This window comes from Hevea brasiliensis, chromosome 12 (genome assembly GCF_030052815.1).
Source record: "Hevea brasiliensis isolate MT/VB/25A 57/8 chromosome 12, ASM3005281v1, whole genome shotgun sequence".
NCBI lineage: Eukaryota > Viridiplantae > Streptophyta > Magnoliopsida > Malpighiales > Euphorbiaceae > Hevea > Hevea brasiliensis.
In genome coordinates, this window is record NC_079504.1 from 59,193,614 (window position 1) to 59,215,312 (window position 21,699).

The following is a 21,699-nucleotide window of genomic DNA, read 5'->3' on the forward strand; positions in this document are numbered from 1 at the left end:
ATTTATATTAAATAGAATTATCATAATATATATATATATATATATATATATATATATATATATATATATATATATATATATATATAAAATTGAGAGTTGAACCCTCTTTTTTATTAGGTTTATAGATAGCCTGACCCATTACAAGCTTATATAATCATATGACTCAATTTATTTAGATATTATCAATTACTAAATTTATTATTTGATATTATTATATAATCTGTCAATAAGCTTAATAATTAATTAATATTAATCCACATACATATATAAATAAATAATCCAACGTTACCATAATATAATAGTTGTATTTTAAGATTTTTCATAAGAGAGTAGGATGGGTGAGATTGAGTATTTACTGTGCGTGGAAAAAAAAAGGGTGCCTTTTTAAGAGCCGACGTTGCATGTGGGCTGATAGGGTAAAACGTTGCGTTTTAGGAGCAGTTATAACCGACTTTCCACAGGGGAGCTCTCTCGATAAAATGTGAAAAATTGAAACGCATGACGGGTTTTAGAAGGGGTTTTTCAGAAGCTGTCTTAAGGATCTCTGAGTCTCTCTCTCTCTCTCTCTCTCTCTCCCCTTCGTCTTCATCCTTTTCTTTCAACAAAACTTCCGAGAGATCCTTAACCAGAGATTGCATCTTCCAACTTCATTTTGGGGGAAAAGAAGACGACGCGAGAATTCTGGTTCGCGGGCTTTTATACCTTTCTCTCTCGTTCGACAAGAAACTCACTTTGGCAGAGGAAGAGGAAACAGTTTCCAGAGGGCATAGCAGCATTCCGATTCTTCAATCTCGCTCTGTGGTGAGATATTCTCTGTGCTAAACTATTGTTCTTCTCGATGAAAATCACCTCAAATAGAAATCTGTTGCACTTGATGACCAACCCATGGCGTGGGGTTATTATTATTATTGTTATTATTTTTTTACTTGTGTTTAAATTTCCTCAAATGGGATCATTAGTACTTGAAAAATAATCATGAATTGCAGATGTTTAGGTGTTAAAAAGCCGCCTGGTCCTGGATAGATATGACGTTTTATGCTTGAGATTTTCATTGTTTGGTATTTCCATTTGTAAGTGATGATAGTTAGAGTAAAGCTTTTCTGGGTAATTTATTCCTGTTTGGCAACTAAAATTTTATAAGAATTTAATACAATTGATTTCTTTTTCTATCAATTCTTATATTTGGAAGCTGAATAGTGACAAAATTCAACTTAAGAAATATTTATTTTAAAAGAAATAGAAATCATTTTTAAAATAATCAGCCTATTCGGAAGCTAAAAATTTGCAAGAATTCAACTCGATTGAAATTTGTTTTTTTTTTTTTTAATATCATGTTTGGAAATCTAAGGCTTTCTTTGGAATCCAAGAAAAGAGTTGAATTGAATTCCCATATAATCATACAACTTAAAAGGAAAGCCTTAGGTTTTCAATCAAGAGAATTGACCAAAAAAGAAATTAATTGAATTAAATTTTTGTAAAATTTTAGTTTCCAAATGGGGGGTAAATGATTGTATGAGAATTGAATTGAATTCTTTTCTTGCAAATGATTTTTTCCAAACCAAACCTATATCAATTGTTGTTGTGCATGATCAAGACCTAGTCAAATTTTGTTTTAGAATGTTGATACTTCCTCACTGTTTAGGAATGTTAGAATAAAATTTGATTTAAGATTCATAGCAAAATTGCCTAGATCCTATCTGGGTTGATAATCTCTGTTTCTTTAGTTTGTCCTCATATAGAATGCATTGTTTGCTAAGAATCTCAGATTGGCTTTGAATTTGAAACTTTAATTTTATTGCAACTATACAATTTTTTGACATGATCACAAGTAATTTGCCTGTGTACTTAGCAACCGTGTTTAGTTCCAAAGTGTCTCGCCTTATTTTCCTTTTGAATTCTCAATCATCCAATTTCAACTTTCTTTATTTACATATCCTCTACTATCTCCTCTCATCTTGTCCCTTATTCTCTCTGCTCTCACTAATCCTAGCACCATTGCCACCTCCATAACAATCCCACTACGCCATCTTCATGTCCCACTCACCATTACTATGTTCTTCTACCATTCTACGGAAAAGGATAACAGAAGAGGGAAAACCACTTGATGCTGTGGTTACCCACCTCATTCACATGAGATTCATGTCCAAATCAAGTAAGTTTTGTTCTGATTTCTACCTTTTCCTTATAATTTTTCTTCTCTATCAATTCTTTCCTCTTTCTGTTTCTAAATCTCTAAATTTCCAAGCATTGGTCGCATCTTTTGTTGACAACGAAACGCTACTGGCTCCATCACTTCATAGTAATGTGACTTGATTCATTGATTCAAAGCCATTTCCCTGTTTTGTAAATTAAAGTTGTTTCTACATAGTATTTCACAAAGAACAGGAGGAAAAAGCATGGTGTCTTTGAAAGACATGGTGCCTTCAGCTCAAACCAATATAAATGCACAATTCATACTTCTGGCCAAAGGCAGGACAGCGATGGAGGGTCAGAAAAAGACACACTTGGCCCTGGTGGCTGATGAGACCTCTGCTGTGCACTTCTAGTTTTGGGGGGGATGAGAGTGATGCTTTTGAGCCTGGTGATATAATCCATTTGACCAATGGCATTTTCTCCTATAACAGGAACAATTTTGTTTTGAGGGCAGGCAAGAGGGGGACCTAGAGGAAGTGGGGGGAATTCACCATGGCATTTGTGGAGACACCTAACATGAGTGAGATTCGTTGGGCCCCAAACCCTAATAATTCAAAGAAATATGTGTGCAAGGCTCTTATTTTCACCCATTCTCATATTTTTCCTTTATTGGCTTAAAAGCGATGTGGCTTTTGGTTTTCAGTGTCAGTTCAATAAGCCTCCACCATCTTCTCTTACCACCCAACATTTTCATGTTCTTCTACCCCTACACCACTCACCATTTTAATCCTGCAAGTTGCAACCTTAATATTGCTGACCTTTCCTCCCTTTGTTCTTTCTCTACACCCTTGTTAACTCTCAAACCACTACCACCATTGGCTGAAACATTCCCCCTCCACCTCTCCTTCCACCCATCATTTCCATGTTCTTCTATTCCTCTGCAGAAAGCATAGCAGATAGAAAAGAGGGAAAACTACTTGAAAGCTTCAGTTACCAATCCCATTCATCCGACATGCATCTCAAAATTGATTGTGTTTTCTTCTGATTTCCTTGGTCTTCTAATTTTTCTTCTCTATCCACTCCTCACCCTTTCTGTTTCTAACCCTCCATTTGCTCCTCTATTTATCTAAGTACTAGCCGCATCTCTTGTTGAAAGCAAAACATGAGGCTCAAAACTGGCTCAACCACTTTGCAATGATGTGACAATTCCATGATAATTCTATTTTTTTTTCTGTTTAAAGAATGTAAAAATATATTATTTTTCAATTTTTTTTTGTTCATCTATTTTCATCATGTTTTTAATGTGAAATTTTATATTATATACAAATTTGTTAAGCACGTATGTGGCTTTTGATTCTCTGGTGCTTAATCCTTGACTTGTACTCAACCTTGATAGTTTGTAATAATTTCTTCTTGTTGTAATCAGTTGAAGAATTTTCTCTTCACAATAACATAATGCAAATTCACCAATTCGGATTTTAATATTTCTTTTTTTTTTTCTTTTCAATAGTTAATTTGTTTATTTACTTATCTATGTATTCAATGAGATTTTTTTGTTTATTATGCGAATTGATTTTTTTAGTCCTGATTATTTGTGCCTTGTGATTCTGTTACTTAATCCTTGTGTTGAATACAGTACCCCGGGCGTGTGCCAGAGCCCAGGCACATGCCTAGGGCATGTAAAGCATTGTCCAGCACTGTGTCCCTCGGCCATAAACATGAATAGTGTGTTTTTTTTTTTTTTTTTTTTTTTCGTTTCAAAAGTGCTTATCAATCTAACAATGTGTTGGCTTCTAATTTGGGCTAGATTTAGTTCAGATTTGGATTATTTTATTTTTCTATTGGGATTTTTTTTATGATTTCCCATTTTAGTTAGGTTTTCGGTTTTTCCTATTTTTTTTTAGGATTCCTATCTTGTTTAGGTTTAATTAAACTTCCTACATAGTCGATTAATTTTTCTGTTAGGCTTAGGAGATTATAATCTCTATAAATAAGCCTTAATCCTATATATTTTAGTTAGAGTTTTTCATTAAAAAAAAATCCAGCAGAGAGATTTCATTGTGTGTGTGTGTGTGTGTGTGTGTCTGAGAGTGTGTGTGTGTGTGTGTGTGTGTGAGAGTGTGTGTGTGTTTATTTAAGCTTCAAACTACGTCAACTTTAGCTTCATTCTACCAACTTGTCAAATTTTGAAGCCCTTTTTAGTTTTATCTTGTCCACCAACCTAGTTTTTGTGGCAAAATAGTGGCATATGTTATTGATTATGTAAATAATGCTAGGTTCCCATTTCTTGCATGTGAAGGAACTTTTTAAAAGCATTTCAAAAGGAAATTTTTAAGAGAGAAAACACAAGAAGTTGAGGATGACTGTGTTAGCTGTTAGGGCAGCTGCAGCCACCACTGCTACTCAGGCCTCTCGCCAAGCTCTCAAGCCAACTATGCTTCTTGCTCCGGGCATTGTTACTGTTGCTACTGCTTACAGGTACGTGTTCTCTCTTTTTTTTTTTTTTTTTTTGACAGAAATTTATGAACACAATGATAAAGTAGTACATTTAAAAGATACTTAAGTTAGGGATATTTCATTTAGATTTTGGGACCTAGCTAATAGCTATTTAAACCCCATAGGAAAAAAAGGAAAGCTGTTGTTCAACAACCATTAATTTTTTAAAACTTTCATTTTTTTAGCTTTTCCCATCAGCTAACAGTTAATTTGATTTTTGTTTTTTAATATTTGGGCTAATTTGCCTCTAATAAATTTGCTAATTGAAAGTTTGTCCTTTTCATTTATAGTTCATATAAAGATAATTATTTATTAAAATAAAATATTATAAATAATATTTGGAATAACTACTATGTTTATATTTTTAGGCAAAAAAAAAAATATTCATTGCAAACATATATAGAAGATAAATTAAAAATAATTTAAGATATTAACATATTTTAAAAAAATTACGCCCTTAATGGTGTTATTCAGCAGATCAACATTAAATTGCAATCACTGGCAAATTTTTACCAAATAGTTAATATTTATGGTTTACGACCTACCATCTATCTATAAGTGCTACTAGTTATTAGCATGGCTAATAGCTGAATTAAACCGGCCCTTACATCTAACTGCCTCTAATACATATATTTTTTATATGATGTTTCATTTTGTTTCTATTTGTGTTTCTTAGTATATATGTGAACTTGATCAGATTTGTTTTAATAGAAAATATCATTTAAGGCTTCGAGTGTAAAAAATTTCATTTAGCCTTGTTCTTTACGTGGTATTTGTGCAGATTTTACTGAAGTTAAGAACATATTTTAGAACTTTTAAATTTTTATTTTAAAACCTTTTGATGTGGTAGGAGATGTATCAATCAAATTGTTTGTGCGGTCTTTAATTGAGACATATATGAATTCAAAAATTATGAGATAGTTCTATATAAGAGGATTTTGTGTTAGAAATACATGGCTTGTTGGTTTAAATTTTGTATTTGTTGAAATTTTGACTTGGTTTGCACTGTTGAATGGGAGGAATAAATTAAATGGGCATATCCTTCGATATTTTAACTCTTTAATATAGTGTATGGGTTACATATTGGCCATCATTATGTTGTTGCTTCAACAAAATGTCTTGTAATGGACAACGCATTGCTCCTGTTTTCTTTATGAACCAGTTGAGGTTCCTTTTAGGTCAAAAGGAGAGTTTATAAACAAATTGCATGAGTCATGAACGTGTCAATTTGTGAGAACTGTTACTTTGAATGAAAAATGATATATTTTTAATAAAGGATTGAATACAAATTTATATGCGCTTGCTCCTATAATCACACTAACTAAATGGGAGCGTCTATAAATTCTATCCCTATGATTTTGCTAATTGATTTGAATATCTACTAGTTGACTTCCTATTCTATAACAAGAACTAAGTGTGATATGCAGAGGCTCTTTTGCCTGCTGCATAATAGACCAAGTTGATTGGTGTTATGTGTATGAGGCTTTCTTTTGATGGCAGCAGTCTTTTCAGTCTCTTTGAAGACTAGTTTTGAAGTATATATTTGATGAAAGATGAAAATCCAACAAACTAAATAAGTGGATGAATTCTCCCATTTAATAAAATTTGTTGTTTGATCTGTTTGTGATGGTATTTATATGTTATATTGTCACTGGCAACCAGGTACAAGGATGTGATTTTTGATGGATGTACCAAGATTATAGGGGCAGGTAAGCCCTTGCGAAGTAGCCCAATTGTTTTGTGCAGACCTAACTTTCCTGCCTTGCCTGGTTTGTCAATGAGCATGAGTTCACAAGGCCCTAATCAGCAGCTGCATGCCTGCTTTTCTAAAGGTTATTAAATTTCCTTGTCTTACACGTTCCTTTGAACAAAATTTGTTGGTAAATTCTTCTTCTTTCTTTTTCCTTTGATGGTTATTTCTTTAGAATGTTGAACATTGTAATCTTTTTGTCATTTCACTTGGCAGAAAAAAAGTTCTCCCACCGTTCTGCTGCATCAACCTCAGTTTTTGGAGGTCAAGATAGCCACTCTTACGGAATCCCTAGATTACCTGCTCAGCGAAGTTCCTCTGACCTCCCTAGAGCATACAAGAATGACTTTTTCAGGTTGCCCTTCCCACTATTAGATGAGAAACCAGAATGGTGGTGGAGGACATTAGCTTGTCTTCCCTATTTGATTGCCCTGCAGCTGTCAGATGCTGGGTATTTTCTCCAGCCCTTCCTAGAACATCATGACTACTTCCAAGATTTGATATATTTTGTCCCAGGAGCTGTCTCGAGATTACCACCTTGGTTCACAATGCTTTATTACTACATTGCTTATATTGGAATTGTGAAGAACAAAGAGTGGCCTCACTTTTTTAGGTTCCATCTTATGATGGGCATGTTGTTGGAAACAGCCACGCAGTTGATATGGTATACGAGCAACTTCTTTCCTCTCATACACTACAAAGGTACGTATGGGATGTATTATTGGGCAGGTGTGGGATTAGCATACATTTTGGTTCTGTTGCAGTGTGTACGGTGTGCTCTTGCTGGTGGTTATGCTCATATCCCTGGAATTAGCGACGCCGCCCTAATCCATACTCTGTTTAATTTAGGAGGCTTCCAGCGGCCATTCTAGGAAGGGCCTCAGGGTTTGAGTTCACATACTAGGATTGCTGGCATGTGATATTGGACAAGGGAAAGAAATAATGGAAAATAAAATGGATAGGATCTAGTGCAGTTTTTTAATTCTCTATATGTTGTATGCTTAATATTGTTTGGAGAAAATTGATCATTTATGATTTTTTTGGCATAAATTGAGACATCAGATTTCTGTTGTGTATTTTTATGCCTTTTAAATGGTATCAATAGGGGGTGTTTGATTCCGGCACGAGTCCGATTCTAGCTAAGAGCCAAAATCAAAGCTAAACATTTGGTTTTTTAACTTTTAGGAGTCATATTTGGAATCAAAATTCGGTTCTGATTCCAAAAAATAATTTTGATTTAGTTATAATTCTAGTTTCGGTTTTATTTTTATTTTAATTTTAATGCTAATTTCATTTCAAATCTTGATTTTTACACATAAAATGACAATCATTTTAAAATTGAAAAAATGATCTTAAATTTTTAACATGAAAACAACAATAAATAATAATATTAACCTTAAAATAATATTATTAATATAAAAATATATTTCTTAACTACATATTTTTGGTTTTATATATATATATAAATTGTGATTTAATCATATAATTAAGGATTATAGAATAGTTTATTTGTGCATTTAAAACTAAAATTATTTTAAAAGTTAGAAAAATAAAAGATAATATTAAATTAGTTGCACTTCTAATTATATATATATATATATATATATATATATATATATATATATATATATATATATATATAATTGATTCTTTAATTTGATTTTGATTCAGTAAGTTTTAATTTAATTCTGAAACGATTCTAATTTAGATTTTGATAAAAAAAATCAGAATCAACTAAGACAGTAAATATAAGCTTGATTTAGTGAGGTTCAATTCATGTAACAATAGCTCTTTCTTCAGTTTGAGTATGGTTTTTCGGTCTGGTTTGTACAGCTCTAAGTAAGGGGATTTATGATTAAATCACAATTTAATTATATATATATATATATATATATATATATATATATATATATAATTAAATTGTGATTTAATCATATAATTAAAGATTATAGAATAGTTTATTAGTGCATTTAAAACTAAAATTATTTTAAAAGTTAGAAAAATAAAAGATAATATTAAATTAGATGCACTTCTAATTGTATATATATATATATATATATATATATATATATATATATATATATATATATATATATATAATTGATTCTTTAATTTGATTTTGATTCAGTAAGTTTTAATTTAATTCTGAAACGATTCTAATTTAGATTTTGATAAAAAAAATCAGAATCAAACTAAGACAGTAAATATAAACTTGATTTAGTGAGATTCAATTCTCGTAACAATAGCTCTTTCTTCAGTTTGAGTATGGTTTTTCGGTTTGGTTTGTACAGCTCTAAGGGGATTTCGATTGCTAGGGGAAGGTGACTATTCCACTTGGCAAAATTTCTTAGCAAACGTTCATTATCGTGGATGAAAAGGGGTTAGAACACATGATTGGCATCGTGCAGAGCGGACATGTTAAAGTAATGCGCTTAAAACTGTTTTATGCAATAGCCCTAATGATTATATCATGACTTCCATTGATATTCATATATATTTAGGTTAATTCATAGGGGACAATAATAATAATAATAATAGAAAACCCTGCTCCATATGATTACGTTAACAAGACAGAATCTGAACAGCAATTCAGAAAAACCTAGGCCTTGCAAATATCGTCAGTCTTAATCAACACATGAAATAGTAACTAAACTACTTTCCTTTACAATCCCAACTTCACCATGATTGCAGTAGCTACTCCGCACAGAAGCAAGGCTTTGGAAGCTCCACGGTACGCTCCTAGAGAAATAAAGCTTTGAATTCCCCGTTTGCAAGTTGGCATAGTTGATTGTAAGAGTAGGCATCTGCAAAATAAATGAGGTCTAGAAATCAGATATCCTACCAATAATAAATAAATCAAAAAAGGGGAAAAAAATAAAGACGAGAAGAGGGGAAAATTAGATAGCTATGAAATCAACTTTGAATTGGTGTGGAACACTCTGTGCAGGCAGTTGAGTTCTATCCTTTCAGGTTAAATTTTCGGGGTGCTAAGCTAGCTGTAAAACAATTGATAGTAGGAGTATTTAAGTTTAAAGGAAGCTAAAAAACGACACATAGAATCTGAGAGCTCAAACAATTTCAACCAACCAATTACCAAAATAGATAGATTGATACTGTACAACTAGACTCCATGGCGATGGTCATGAAATATGTATGTACAAGGAAAAACGACAGGAAGCACTTCATACCAAATGTTTTGCCAAAGTCGGTCCATAATTCAGCACAGATTGATTGGTTGCTCTCAGCAACACCAATAACCTCCACATAACTCATAAGAGGAGCAGATGACAAGCCCTTTATAGTCCATTGATGTTCGTCTGTAGATTTTCCAATCATGTCTCCACCATCAGATTTAATAACTTGAACCACTGATCGAACCTTTTTCCCTACATACATCTGCAACGACTCTCCATTAACAAAAATTGCAGGGCTTGATGTATCCATATCCTGCAATGTAAACATAATTGACACTAACAATTATGGTCATTAAGAGGAACAGACACCCATTTGAACTTTAAAGCACAAGTAGGTTTAGAAGAGGTTAATTTATGAGCATATAGTCCCATGGGGAGTGCTGGAAATTCAACATAAAATACTTTCACTTGTGAAGACAACTCATCAAGCAGAACCAACAAAGTAAATACATGTTTTGTAATTTAATCGAACATAATGAGATTTGATAAAAAAAATTCAATTGAACAATGAACTGGAAATTCATTTTTATTTTTTAATAAATTACATTTTAGTCTGCAAAACAATGTAACTCATGGTACAAAGCAATAGCAAGTGAATCAAGATTAAGGAAATGAAATCACCACCGGATCAATTTTGCTCAGGACCTTAAAGACTATAGAGTGAAAACAAAACAAAGAAGTGACAATGAATAATGAGAATAATGATACAATACTAAAGAAATAAAAAGAATTTGCAACTCCCATTGCTACCAAATTTCCGAGATCTTATTTTTCTAATGAACTGGAAAATGAGAACAATGATTGTTTCAAATGTTATACAGAAGATGTCAAACAATACAATATCCGATAATAAACCAGATCTAACAATTTGAGGAAGTAAAAGCTAAAATCTAGCAGCCCCATCAGGTAAATCTGGGATTTGAATCTACCCACTATACCTTCCATTCAACTACCCCAAAAAGGTTAAACAAAATGTAGTTTCTATTGCCAAAGAAGATGCTACTATATCAAGTTGATGAACAATCAAATTGCAAGGTTAAGATGAAAATTACTGAAAACAAATTATTAATTCTCATTTGCAATCCAAATTAAGCGATCAGCTGCTTACCTCTAACGATTCCTCGAAATTTTGAATATGACGACTGGGGATCTGATAGAAGACCAATTAATCTACAAGTTAGAAAATCAAATGAGCAGCGTATTGGCGAGATGAAAGAAGAAAGAAAGGCATATACATTACCTAGAAGATCTGTATCTACGCACTATGCAGTTGAGCTAGAAGAGATCAGAGATGACGCTGCTAATGAAGGGTGTTGGTGGAAGGTGCTGAAAGTTGAAACAAACAAAAACAAAAGGGCGGGAAAATAACCAAGCTTTTTGGCGGGAGCAATTATATAATACTAGTTTGCGGGACACCGTGTTCAACACGTGGGTCCATTATATTTCTTACCCCAAATATTTTTTTATAAATTAATATATAATAATTATTAAATAATAATAATAAAATGTTTAAAAATAATAATAAATATAAGATATTACTTTTTAAATAAATATGAATATTGAATAACAATTATAAAGACTAATCATAAAAGTAATCTAAATCTTTTCTTATTTTAGTGATTTAATTCAAATATTTAAATTTTGACACAATTAATAAGATTTTTAAAATTCATTCAAATTTTATTCTATCATTTAATTTATTATATTTTTTTATTATTTTTTCATTTTATTGTGTGACTGATCTAATTTTATTATTATTATCAATTTATTTCCAACTTTACTTTAATATCTATGATCCATCAAAATTTTTAATCATTTAATTAAACGATGTGGTATAGTCATACTCTCTCTCTCTCATCGTTTCACAAACATCAAATTTCATCATTATTTAATACTCAATTGGTATCAAAATGAAATTATAAAATTAAAATAATACTTTTTAAGTACATATAAATTTTAAATAATAATTATATATATATGGGATATGATGATATCATATTTAACTATAATTTACATATTTTCATATAAATAAAATGAGAATTAAATTAAAATATAATCATTCTTTAAAAAATCCATAAATTATAGATTTTAAAGATATTATATACTTTGAAATAAATTTTGCATCAGAATAATATGGTATAATTTCATTTAATATAAGTTTATTTATAATTAAACTTTTTTATCCAATAAATTTTATTCATGATAAACATATTTTTGCAATAATATTGTATAAATTATAATATTATAATAATATTTAAATATCCTTTATTGAATATATTTTAAAATGATATTATTATAAATGAAAAGTAAATATAATTGATAATAGATTTATGAATTAATGTCCATTGGAGTGTATTGACATATTTAATTTGTTATTATTGTTGTAACTGTAAAAATAATATAATAAATTGATAATAAAGATAGCAAAAACTCTTTATCCAAAGATTCATATTAATTTTTATCCCACTTACTTTAATTACATGTCTTAAAATAAATATAATTATAATATTCTTTTAGTACAAATTAAGATGAATAAAAATCGTATATACATAGTAATATAAATTTATATTTTTTAAAAAAATTTGAATATTACATGTTAATTCTTTGTTTTGCATTTTAAAAATCAGAGCTATATTTAGTTGATAATCTAGGCTTATATTTAGTTGATAATCAGAGCTATATTTGTTTTGCTCTTTGGAGTGACTATCTATAGTCCTTTTGTGTTATAACTTTTTCATCTTCTATCTCTTTGAGCTTTCAGCATGTTTTTGCTTAACATACTAACCTGAGGTTTATAGCATTTGCTATTTCATTTTTGTATTATGATAATTATATTCAAAAGTTTATAAATTTAATTCCATTTATTAAGTAATCCCTTTGTCTAAACTTTTGTTCTGGTTGTTCACTTTTATCTATCACTTTTCAAAATTTTTTTTTATTCAAAATTATTTGTCAGTTTAGGAAGATTAAGGATAATTATTTTTTTTTTTCAATTTTACCTTTATTTTTACTAAACACATTAATTGTTTCTACAATTTCCTAAAATCCTTCTTATAACTTCTTGCTCTCTTTTAATTAGATAAAATAAAGGATAATTCAATTAAATTAAAGAGTTTTTTTTTTATATAATTTAGTTGATTTAATTGCTTTCTTAATCATTATGAAAACCCTTAAATGATAGATAACAGTGGATGAAGGAAGTATAATTTTACTAGTAGTCAACTATATAAAAGATGGTCTAATGAGAGACAAAAATTTTTGTTAGAATCCAAGTTAAATTAGAAATAGGAGATTAAATAAAATAAGAAGTTTAGTATTAGAGTTCCGAAAGGATTAGTTTTTAGTTTTGTATGAGCGACTTGTAATGATGAGAAAAATAATTAGTGGTTATATAATTATTTTTCTTTATTGGCGGAGTAGGCTTATGCCAAACCAAATTAAATTTTGTGTTTCTTAATTTGTGTGGGTGTGATTTTCACAAGTAGTATCAGAGCTATGGTTCAAGATGATGACCACCGAATTTAAGGTAGAGCAGTCTAATGGAAAAAATAATTTCAGCCTTTGACACAATACCGTAAAGAATGTCCTTGTGCAATAAGGATTAATCAAAGCATTGAAAGAAAAGTAACCGGTGACTATGAAGATGATGATTGGGAGAAGTTTTAACAAAGGGCAGTGAGTATGATTAGATTGACCATTAGATTGATGATAGCTCATGATGTGAAGTACAATATTTTGGAGGAGACTTTATCCATTGTTTTGTGGAGGAAATTGGAGAGTCTATACATGTCAAAGTCACTCACAAATTGCTTATACTTAAAGGAGTTATACCAACTCAAAATGGATAAAGGTACTGATATGAGGGATCACTTTAATATTTTCAATCAATTAATTACTCAATTGGCTAGCGTTGGTGTGAAGATTGATGAAGAAGATGAAGCCCTATTGCTTTTAACCTTTCTCTCACAATCTTATAAAAGCTTGGTGACAGCCCTAACCAATGGGAAAGAGACTTTAAATGTGGAAGAAGTTACCGTAGTTGTCTTGGATGATGAGAAGTTTAAGAAGACAGATAGTAGCAATGAAAGTGGAACTTTTGTTGTTGGTTCTAGTCATGGTAGAAGTAATCCATGTGAAAATAATAGGAGAAGAAGTAGTAGATCAAGCTTGAGACCATGAGTAGACCTTGAATGTCACACCTTACCCCTCTGTAAGGCATAACATGATCCCATAGAATACTTAATGAACTACCGAACTTCACCTACCGATAACTCATTAAGTACCCTACAAGAGATTTTAAAACAATTTTCTTATTTTTAACAAGTGATGAGCATTTTTCTAACAGGTATTTAAAACATTTAATTAAAGTTGAAAACTAGTTAAAATTTTTGGCCCATTTTATTTTTCCGTAATTTTTATAAAAATTTTGACAGAGTTCCGTCTTTATTTTGAGAAAACAGTTCTTCAAATACCTGAAAAAAACACTTCCAAAAATTTTTCTCAATCACAACTCTATTTGCGGCCATCAAACTTTAAATCAACAGCAATAGCAACACTTCAATTCAAAATCCAAATTTCAAATCAATAATTAATATCTCAAAATATTTCATAACTCATGCGCATTGCATTTTAAATTATTAATTTACAATCATAAGTTAATTTACAGATGCAAAATCTCAAAAATAATATTATTACAATTTTATCTATACAACTGCTCAAATTACAGAGATACATATGCATACTATCATATTTACATCAAACTAAACTACCAGGGTATAGACAAATACCCGTACAAAAATTCTTCAATTGTGTTCCTCTCTAACTGTAGCAGCTCGCTTTGTTGCTATGTCCTTTTCTCTATCTGCGATAGCAAGTTAAAGCTATCGCTGAGTATATAAATACTCAGTGGTACACAATAAAGCATAAAATGCATAATATAAAATATTTATGAACAAATCATTATTCAAAAATCTCATAATCACATTTCACAATTTTGTTCTCAAATTGCATTTATAATAAATCATAATTTTCAAGCTTAATATAGCACAACTTGATCAAACAATTTAATAAACATAGTGTTGCCAAACAATAACACAACTTAGGCCATGACACAAAATTTCCAAACATGTCGTGTTATACACCACGACAAGGCAAACTCACCCCACTAATCGAAATCAATGAGGGAGGTGGCTAGCTAGCTAATGAGTACTCATCCAAACTCACCCGTCAGACTGGAAAGCCAGAGAAGGAGGAAAGTGATCAAATATCAAACTCACCCCACAAGAGGAGGAGGAACATATTAATATTGTCATGCCAAGTGTGAATTAAAAACAATTTAAATCAAGTTATTCAAATATTTTATACAATTCACAAATCATGTTTCATTCTAAACTTTTTATTACAAAGTAGGCAATACACTATTTTTCAAATAAGATTTTTAAAGCCATAACTAAATTCAAAATCATATTGTTCAAATATTTCATACAAATCAATAAATAATTTTCATTCCAAATTTCCATTGTAGAATAGGCAACACACATTCTCGAAATTCATAATGAACAAAACACATTCACAATGTATAACAAATCAATTTCCATTATGAAAACTATAATTTAAAAATTTTTGTGCACAAACCTGGACTTAGTCGCCTCTAGGCTTTCCGGGTCTTTTTCAACTGAAACACAAAATTTATAGTGTTTCAGTATCTTATTTCACAATAAATCCAAAAATTAATTCATAAATACTTAATTTTAGCCCAAATATGCTTAAACTAGCATTCTTAGAAATTTTCATTTTGGAGTTACTATTCATGGTACTATTCAAGTCAATTTGTTGACTTTTTAAGGCTTGATAGGCATGAGAACTCCAACTTCACTCACATACCATATTTTGGTCACTAAATTTGTTAGTTTTGGTTGTTTACTCAAATTCTAAGTCTTTTAGGCAAATTTGCAAATTTTCAGTTTTGGTGTCTTAAGTTGCACTGTTCCATTGGTCACTTTTTTGTTAGAATTTGGCAAAACTTTCTTCATAGAAAATATTCCCTATTGCCTTAAGTTTATTCTACTTTTTGAATCACTCCAATTGGAGTTTTGTAGCTCAAGTTATAGCCATTTGAACCATAGCTGCCGGATTGGACTTAACCCAGAATTCTGGGCAAATTTTGGTTTTAGTAGTTTTAGGTCACCAACTTTGGGTGGCCAAATGACTAGGTTAATGGCATAATTTGGGTTTTTGTTCTTCACGAAAGTTTTAGATCTATGTCTAAACTGTCCACTGGTAAAATTTTAGGTCATTTTGACCTGTCTAGCTCAAGTTATGGTTGTTCATTTAGTCAGTTTGTACAGGGGCAGACTGAGATTTTCCAAGTTTGATCAATTTGTTCACTAGGTTTTGGTCACTTTTTGAGCATGCTTCCTAAATGAAAATTGTGTCATTTAGTGTCTATTTTCATTCCCAATTGGTCTCATACCAATTGGACTTGTAAATTTTCATTTTTGGTCCCTCAAAGGGACCTTGGTCATGCTGCCAGCAGCATGACCACACTCAATCCGAATTTGGCCTTAACTCCAACCATTCCAACACACTTCATTTGGTTACCATTGACCATTTTCCACTTCAAAATAGGTCAAATATATCATTTACAAGTTTTTCATATTTTTTTCTCTAAACCCTAATGTCCAAAACCCTAACTACACTAGTAATTACATTTAACCAAATCCAAGTATCTCAACATCACCTCTACATTCATATGAGCTTGCCTACACTTATAATCCAATCAAATTCATGCACTACCACATCAAACCCTAACTGATCAAAATCCATGTTTAGTCCTCCAACAATTAATTTCATTTCATTTTAAGTTTATTTCTAAGTTAATTAAGCTATAAACATAACTAATAAATTAATTTTGCAACTTAAATCACTAACCTCAATCTTTGATGTCCAATTCTTCAATTCTCTTCCTTTTTCTTTTTTCTTTGCTCTTTCAATCACCTCTTCTAGTTGCCAAAACAAGCTTTAACCATGGTAGAATAATTTTCTATGGAGAGATTTTTCGTTTTTCAAGCTCAAAGATGAGCTTTCATGGAGGATGAAGTGAGGGAGAGGGTGAGGGAGAGTGAGGCGGCACAATGGGAAGAAGAAGAAGACTTTTGCTATTTTTTTTTCTTTTCTTTTATGACTTTTATCCTTTTGAAAGACCCAAAAATCAAATTAATTAAATTTATTAATTCTAATATTTATGGCATCATGCATGATGTCATGCATGATGTCATCTCCCTTCACTTTTTCATTTTCTTTTTTTTTTTTCATTTATTTTTCTATTAGTTCTCTAATTTAATTCCCAACTCTGAAATTTTCTTTTCTCTAATTTTATTTGACAGTTAGATCAGGAGTCAGCTCTCGGGGTCAATTGACCAAATTGCCCCTCGCCGGTTCAATCCAGTTTGCAAATAATTCAATATTTCTTCCGGCTCCCTGATCTAATTATGTGACTGGCTTAACAATTCTTTTTCGTCATTTTCTCTTTTCCACTGTGTTCGTAAGGGTCCTAAGGACCGCGGCGTCATATTTTACGGTTAGAAATTTGATTTTAAATCGACTTCGCAGTCTTTCCCGAGAAGGTCACCCATCGTTGTGACTCTCGGCTCGTTTAACTTCTGTTCTGTTTTTCTTATTTATACTTAACTAATTGACAATTAATAATTATTTTTTTTTTATGGCTTATCTAGTTGTTTTAAGTGTGGTTCTAATTCTCTTAGTTGTCCGGACCGACTCCGATCACCGGAACAGTGAAATATACCTGGCTATACAAGTAGGGGTGTTACAATTCTTTCCTCCTTAAAATAATTTCATCCTCGAAATTTTACCTGGTATCAGTCTCTGAATAGTTGTGGGTGCTGTCTCTTCATGTCCTATTTACGCTTCTAAGTAGCTTCCTGGCCTAAATGATGGTTCCTTAGCACTTTAAGCAATACTATTTACTTATCGATTGCTCACCTCGAGTGCCAGGTTTCTTATGAGCTTCTGTCATAATTTAGATTCAAATTCATTTCAATTTTAGAGGTAAGCAAATCTGTGTGCTAGTGGATCCACTCTTTCTAGGACCTCGTATGATCCTATGGGTGAGAACTTAGTTTTACTCTTTTCTTATCAAATCTCTTGATCATTCGATGTACCCTTCAGTTTAGTTTGGAATATTTTAGTCTTTTCTTGCTGTTGTTTTAGCAATTATTTTCTTTTGTAGTCTTTTCTTTCTTGGCCATAGGTCCATAACCATTATCTTACCATCTCCATTTATGACCAAGGCCTATGTGCTATTTTGCACTATCTTGTTTGCTTTGGTTTAACTTATTTCTTTCTTGATAAAATAGTTCAGAATATCATTACACATCTTAAGTGAATTGCTTGCCTTGGTGGCAATTCCTCATCTAGTATTTTTCTCCTTTCTTACTGTTCTATTTATTTTTATCTATCGACATTCTATAGCTTATTTTGCACTGCTGTGTAGTCATTATTTTCTTTTGTACTGAACTATAACCTTTCAATATTCTAACTTTAGAGTTTTAAATCCCAGGTTAGGATTTTCAAACTCCTTTCCAATAAGAAAACTTTATCTTATCATAACTGTACCAAAACTGATGCCGTTTGCAACTATTCTTATTCTTGTGTACTATTGGGTAGTACGTAGCTCTACACAATAAATCCCAAGTCAGTACTATAATCTGCAGCTTATAGTACAAACATCAAGAATATTGCATAGTTACTACGATACATCCCAATAGAACAAACTTCCCTATATCTTATTTCTTTTAAATTCACTAATATCTTGAACTAATTTTGATTATGGTACCCACTGACATCTATCAGCAGTAATACCCTTACTCGCATCTAAGGTAGCTATATTACTATAACTTACTTTTAGGTTCTCTTTCCTTACATAATTAGGCTTACTAATTAACTTTACAAATTCTTGTGTGCTAGCAAATACTTTTCACTGACAAACTCTTCCAAAATTAATTTTAAAAAGACCAGTCACTAACATATCAAAATTGATTTTTTTTTTTTTTTACACAGATACATATCTCAGTTAAGAATTGAGAAATTACCAGTAACCATACCAGAAGTCTCATCCTCGTCCCTCTGTCGCATAGTGTATACTCTCACTGGAGCATCACCTTGTCCCGGTTGATTCACAGTACTCTGACTTCCAGGTGTACTACCCCTACCTCTGCCTCTGCCTCTACCAACTGTTGGTAAACTCTTCAGGGTAGAAACTTGGGCTGATCCTTTTGCCGTGGTAAATGATCCATAACGGCGTGGACTTATGCAATCCTTAGCAAAATGACCAGTCCCTCCACAATTGAAACATGCTCCTATAGCTCTATAACATACTCCACTATGTGGTTTACCACAAGTCTCACAAAGTCGATCCGATAGCGTATTTCTGCGTCTCTGTTGAGTTTGCTGATCGGATTGGGATGGTTTCTGTCTAGAAGATATACCTCTACCCGATTCGCGCGAGCTAGATCCTCCAAAATGTTTTCTTTTCCCAGAGCCACTCTCAGTAGCTTGACCAGTAACCTTTTCAGTTTTCTCTTTCTCTTGTGTACTCTTTTTCACTGCCCATTCTGATTCTATCCTTTTTAATTCCAGGGCTTGTGAAATCAATTCAGAAAAATTCTGGTGTCGGAACCCTACCACTTGCATTCTCAAGCTAGGCCTCAACCCAGCCTCAAACCTTTTACACCGGTCTCTGGGGGTGGAGACTAAGCTTCCAGCATAATGGCTTAGCCTTGAAAAGTCCCGCTCATACTCTGCTACAGTTCTATCCCCTTGCTTCAAACTTAAAAACTCTTGCAGCTTCATGTCTACATAAGTATCAGGGACCCACTTTTGCCGAAATTCCCTTAAAAAGTCTGCCCATGTGAGGACTGGTGGCTCTACTAGACTATAGGGGATGGTCTTTCACCACTCATAAGCATCCCCTTGCAGAAGTGATACTGAATATTCGAACTTCAACTCTTCAGCGCAATGTAGTTTTCTGAAAACCCGTTCCATCCTCTCTAACCACTGTTCTGCTTCCAGTGGATCCACTGTTCCTTTGAATTCTGTAGTCCCAAATTTCATTAATTTCTCATATTGCCGAGCCGGAAGCTGTGGTTGTGTTGCAAGTGCTTGTGTCTGTGCTTGAGGTGGCATATTTTCCGCCATTTGTTGAAAGAATGCAGCCATCTGCTGTGTAAACCGAGCAGGGAACTACGGTGCTTGAGGAGGAGTTGGAGTGGTTGACCCACTCACATTCTGGAGTGCTAGGGCTTCTCCTCGGGCCTCAGCCTCAACAGATTGCTCTACGGAATGATCTCCCTCTTCCATTTCGTTTTCCAGAAATTTTCTACTCTCTGATAATAAACACAAGGAGGTTGACCTCCGTTAGTGCATATTCATGATGTAAATATGTCATATATATCAAACATTTAAGTAGTTGTATTTACCGACAAAATATTTCAAATTCACAGTTCAAAATTTATTTTAAAACCTTGCTCTGATACCACTAAAACATGTCACACCTTACCCCTCTGTAAGGCATAACATGATCCCGTAGAATACTTAATGAACTACCGAACTTCACCTACTGATAACTCATTAAGTACCCTACAAGGGATTTTAAAATAATTTTCTTATTTTTAACAAGTGGTGAGCATTTTCTAACAGGTATTTAAAACATTTAATTAAAGTTGAAAACTAGTTAAAATTTTTGGCCCATTTTATTTTTCCGCAATTTTTATAAAAATTTTGACAGAGTTCCGTTTGTATTTTGAGAAAACAGTTCTTCAAATACCTGAAAAAAACACTTCCAAAAATTTTTCTCAACCATAACTCCATTTGCAACCATCAAACTTCAAATCAACAACAATAGCAACACTTTAATTCAAAATCCAAATTTCAAATCAATAATTAATATCTCAAAACATTTCATAACTCATGCACATTGCATTTTAAATCATTAATTTACAATCATAAGTTAATTTGCAGATGTAACATCTCAAAAATAATATTATTACAATTTTATCTGTACAACTGCTCAAATTATAGAGATACATATGCATACTATCATATTTACATCAAACTAAACTACCAGGGTCTAGACAAATACCCGTACAAAAATTCTTCAATTGTGTTCCTCTCTAACTGTAGCAGCTCACTCTGCTGCTATGTCCGTTTCTCTATCTGCGACAGCAAGTTAAAGCTATCGCTGAGTATATAAATACTCAATGGTACACAATAAAGCATAAAATGCATAATATAAAACATTTATGAACAAATCATTATTCAAAAATCTCATAATCACATTTCACAATTTTGTTCTCAAATCGCATTTATAATAAATCATAATTTTCAAAGCTTAATATAACACAAATTTGATCAAACAATTTAATAAACACAGTGTTGCCAATCAATAACACAACTTTAGGTCATGACACAAAATTTCCAAACATGTCGTGTTGTACACTACGACAAGGCAAACTCACCCCACTAATCGAAATCAATGAGGGAGGTGGCTAGCTAGCTAATGAGTACTTATCCAAACTCACCTCAGACTGGCAAGCTAGAGAGGGAGGAAAGTGATCAAATATCAAACTCAACCCCACAAGTGGAGGAGGAACATATTAGTATTGCCATGCCAAGTGTGAATTAAAAACAATTTAAATCAAGTTATTCAAATATTTTATACAAATCACAAATCATGTTTCATTCTAAACTTTTCGTTATAAAGTAGGCAATACACTATTTTTCAAATAAGATTTTCAAAGCCATAACTAAATTCAAAACCATATTGTTCAAATATTTCATACAAATCAATAAATAATTTTCATTCCAAATTTCCATTCTAGAATAGGCAACACAACATTCTCAAAATTCATAATGAACAAAACACATTCACAATGTATAACAAATCAATTTCCATTATGAAAACTATAATTTAAAAATTTTTGTGCACAAACCTGGACTTAGTCGCCTCTAGACTTTCCGGGTCTTTTTCAACTGAAACACAAAATTTATAGTGTTTCAGTATCTTATTTCATAATAAATCCAATAATTAATTCATAAATATTTAATTCT

General features: G+C 31.9%; 2 protein-coding genes across 3 annotated transcripts; one reads left to right on the forward strand and one right to left on the reverse strand.

The window, feature by feature from the left end:
- The first annotated feature begins 466 nt into the window (after positions 1–466).
- LOC110665634 (protein TIC 20-IV, chloroplastic) lies at positions 467–7,455 on the forward strand. Its single transcript, XM_021825845.2, has 4 exons — positions 467–801; positions 4,433–4,611; positions 6,292–6,461; positions 6,596–7,455. Exons 2-4 carry the CDS (start codon positions 4,493–4,495, stop codon positions 7,249–7,251), a joined length of 945 nt encoding a protein of 314 aa, XP_021681537.2. The 5' UTR covers positions 467–801; positions 4,433–4,492; the 3' UTR covers positions 7,252–7,455.
- Positions 7,456–8,911: 1,456 nt separating this feature from the next.
- Positions 8,912–10,939, reverse strand: LOC110665643 (replication protein A 14 kDa subunit B). Of its 2 annotated transcripts, none has more exons than XM_021825856.2 (4): positions 10,814–10,939; positions 10,682–10,743; positions 9,568–9,826; positions 8,912–9,183 (listed from the first exon to the last, which is right to left on the reverse strand). In XM_021825856.2, the coding sequence occupies exons 3-4, from the start codon at positions 9,821–9,823 to the stop codon at positions 9,119–9,121; spliced, it is 321 nt and encodes a 106-aa protein (XP_021681548.1). In that variant the 5' UTR covers positions 9,824–9,826; positions 10,682–10,743; positions 10,814–10,939; the 3' UTR covers positions 8,912–9,118. The 2 variants fall into 2 exon arrangements, with proteins under 2 accessions (XP_021681548.1, XP_021681547.1); XM_021825855.2 differs by having other exon boundaries at positions 10,682–10,723; positions 10,814–10,922.
- Between the last annotated feature and the right edge of the window lie 10,760 nt (positions 10,940–21,699).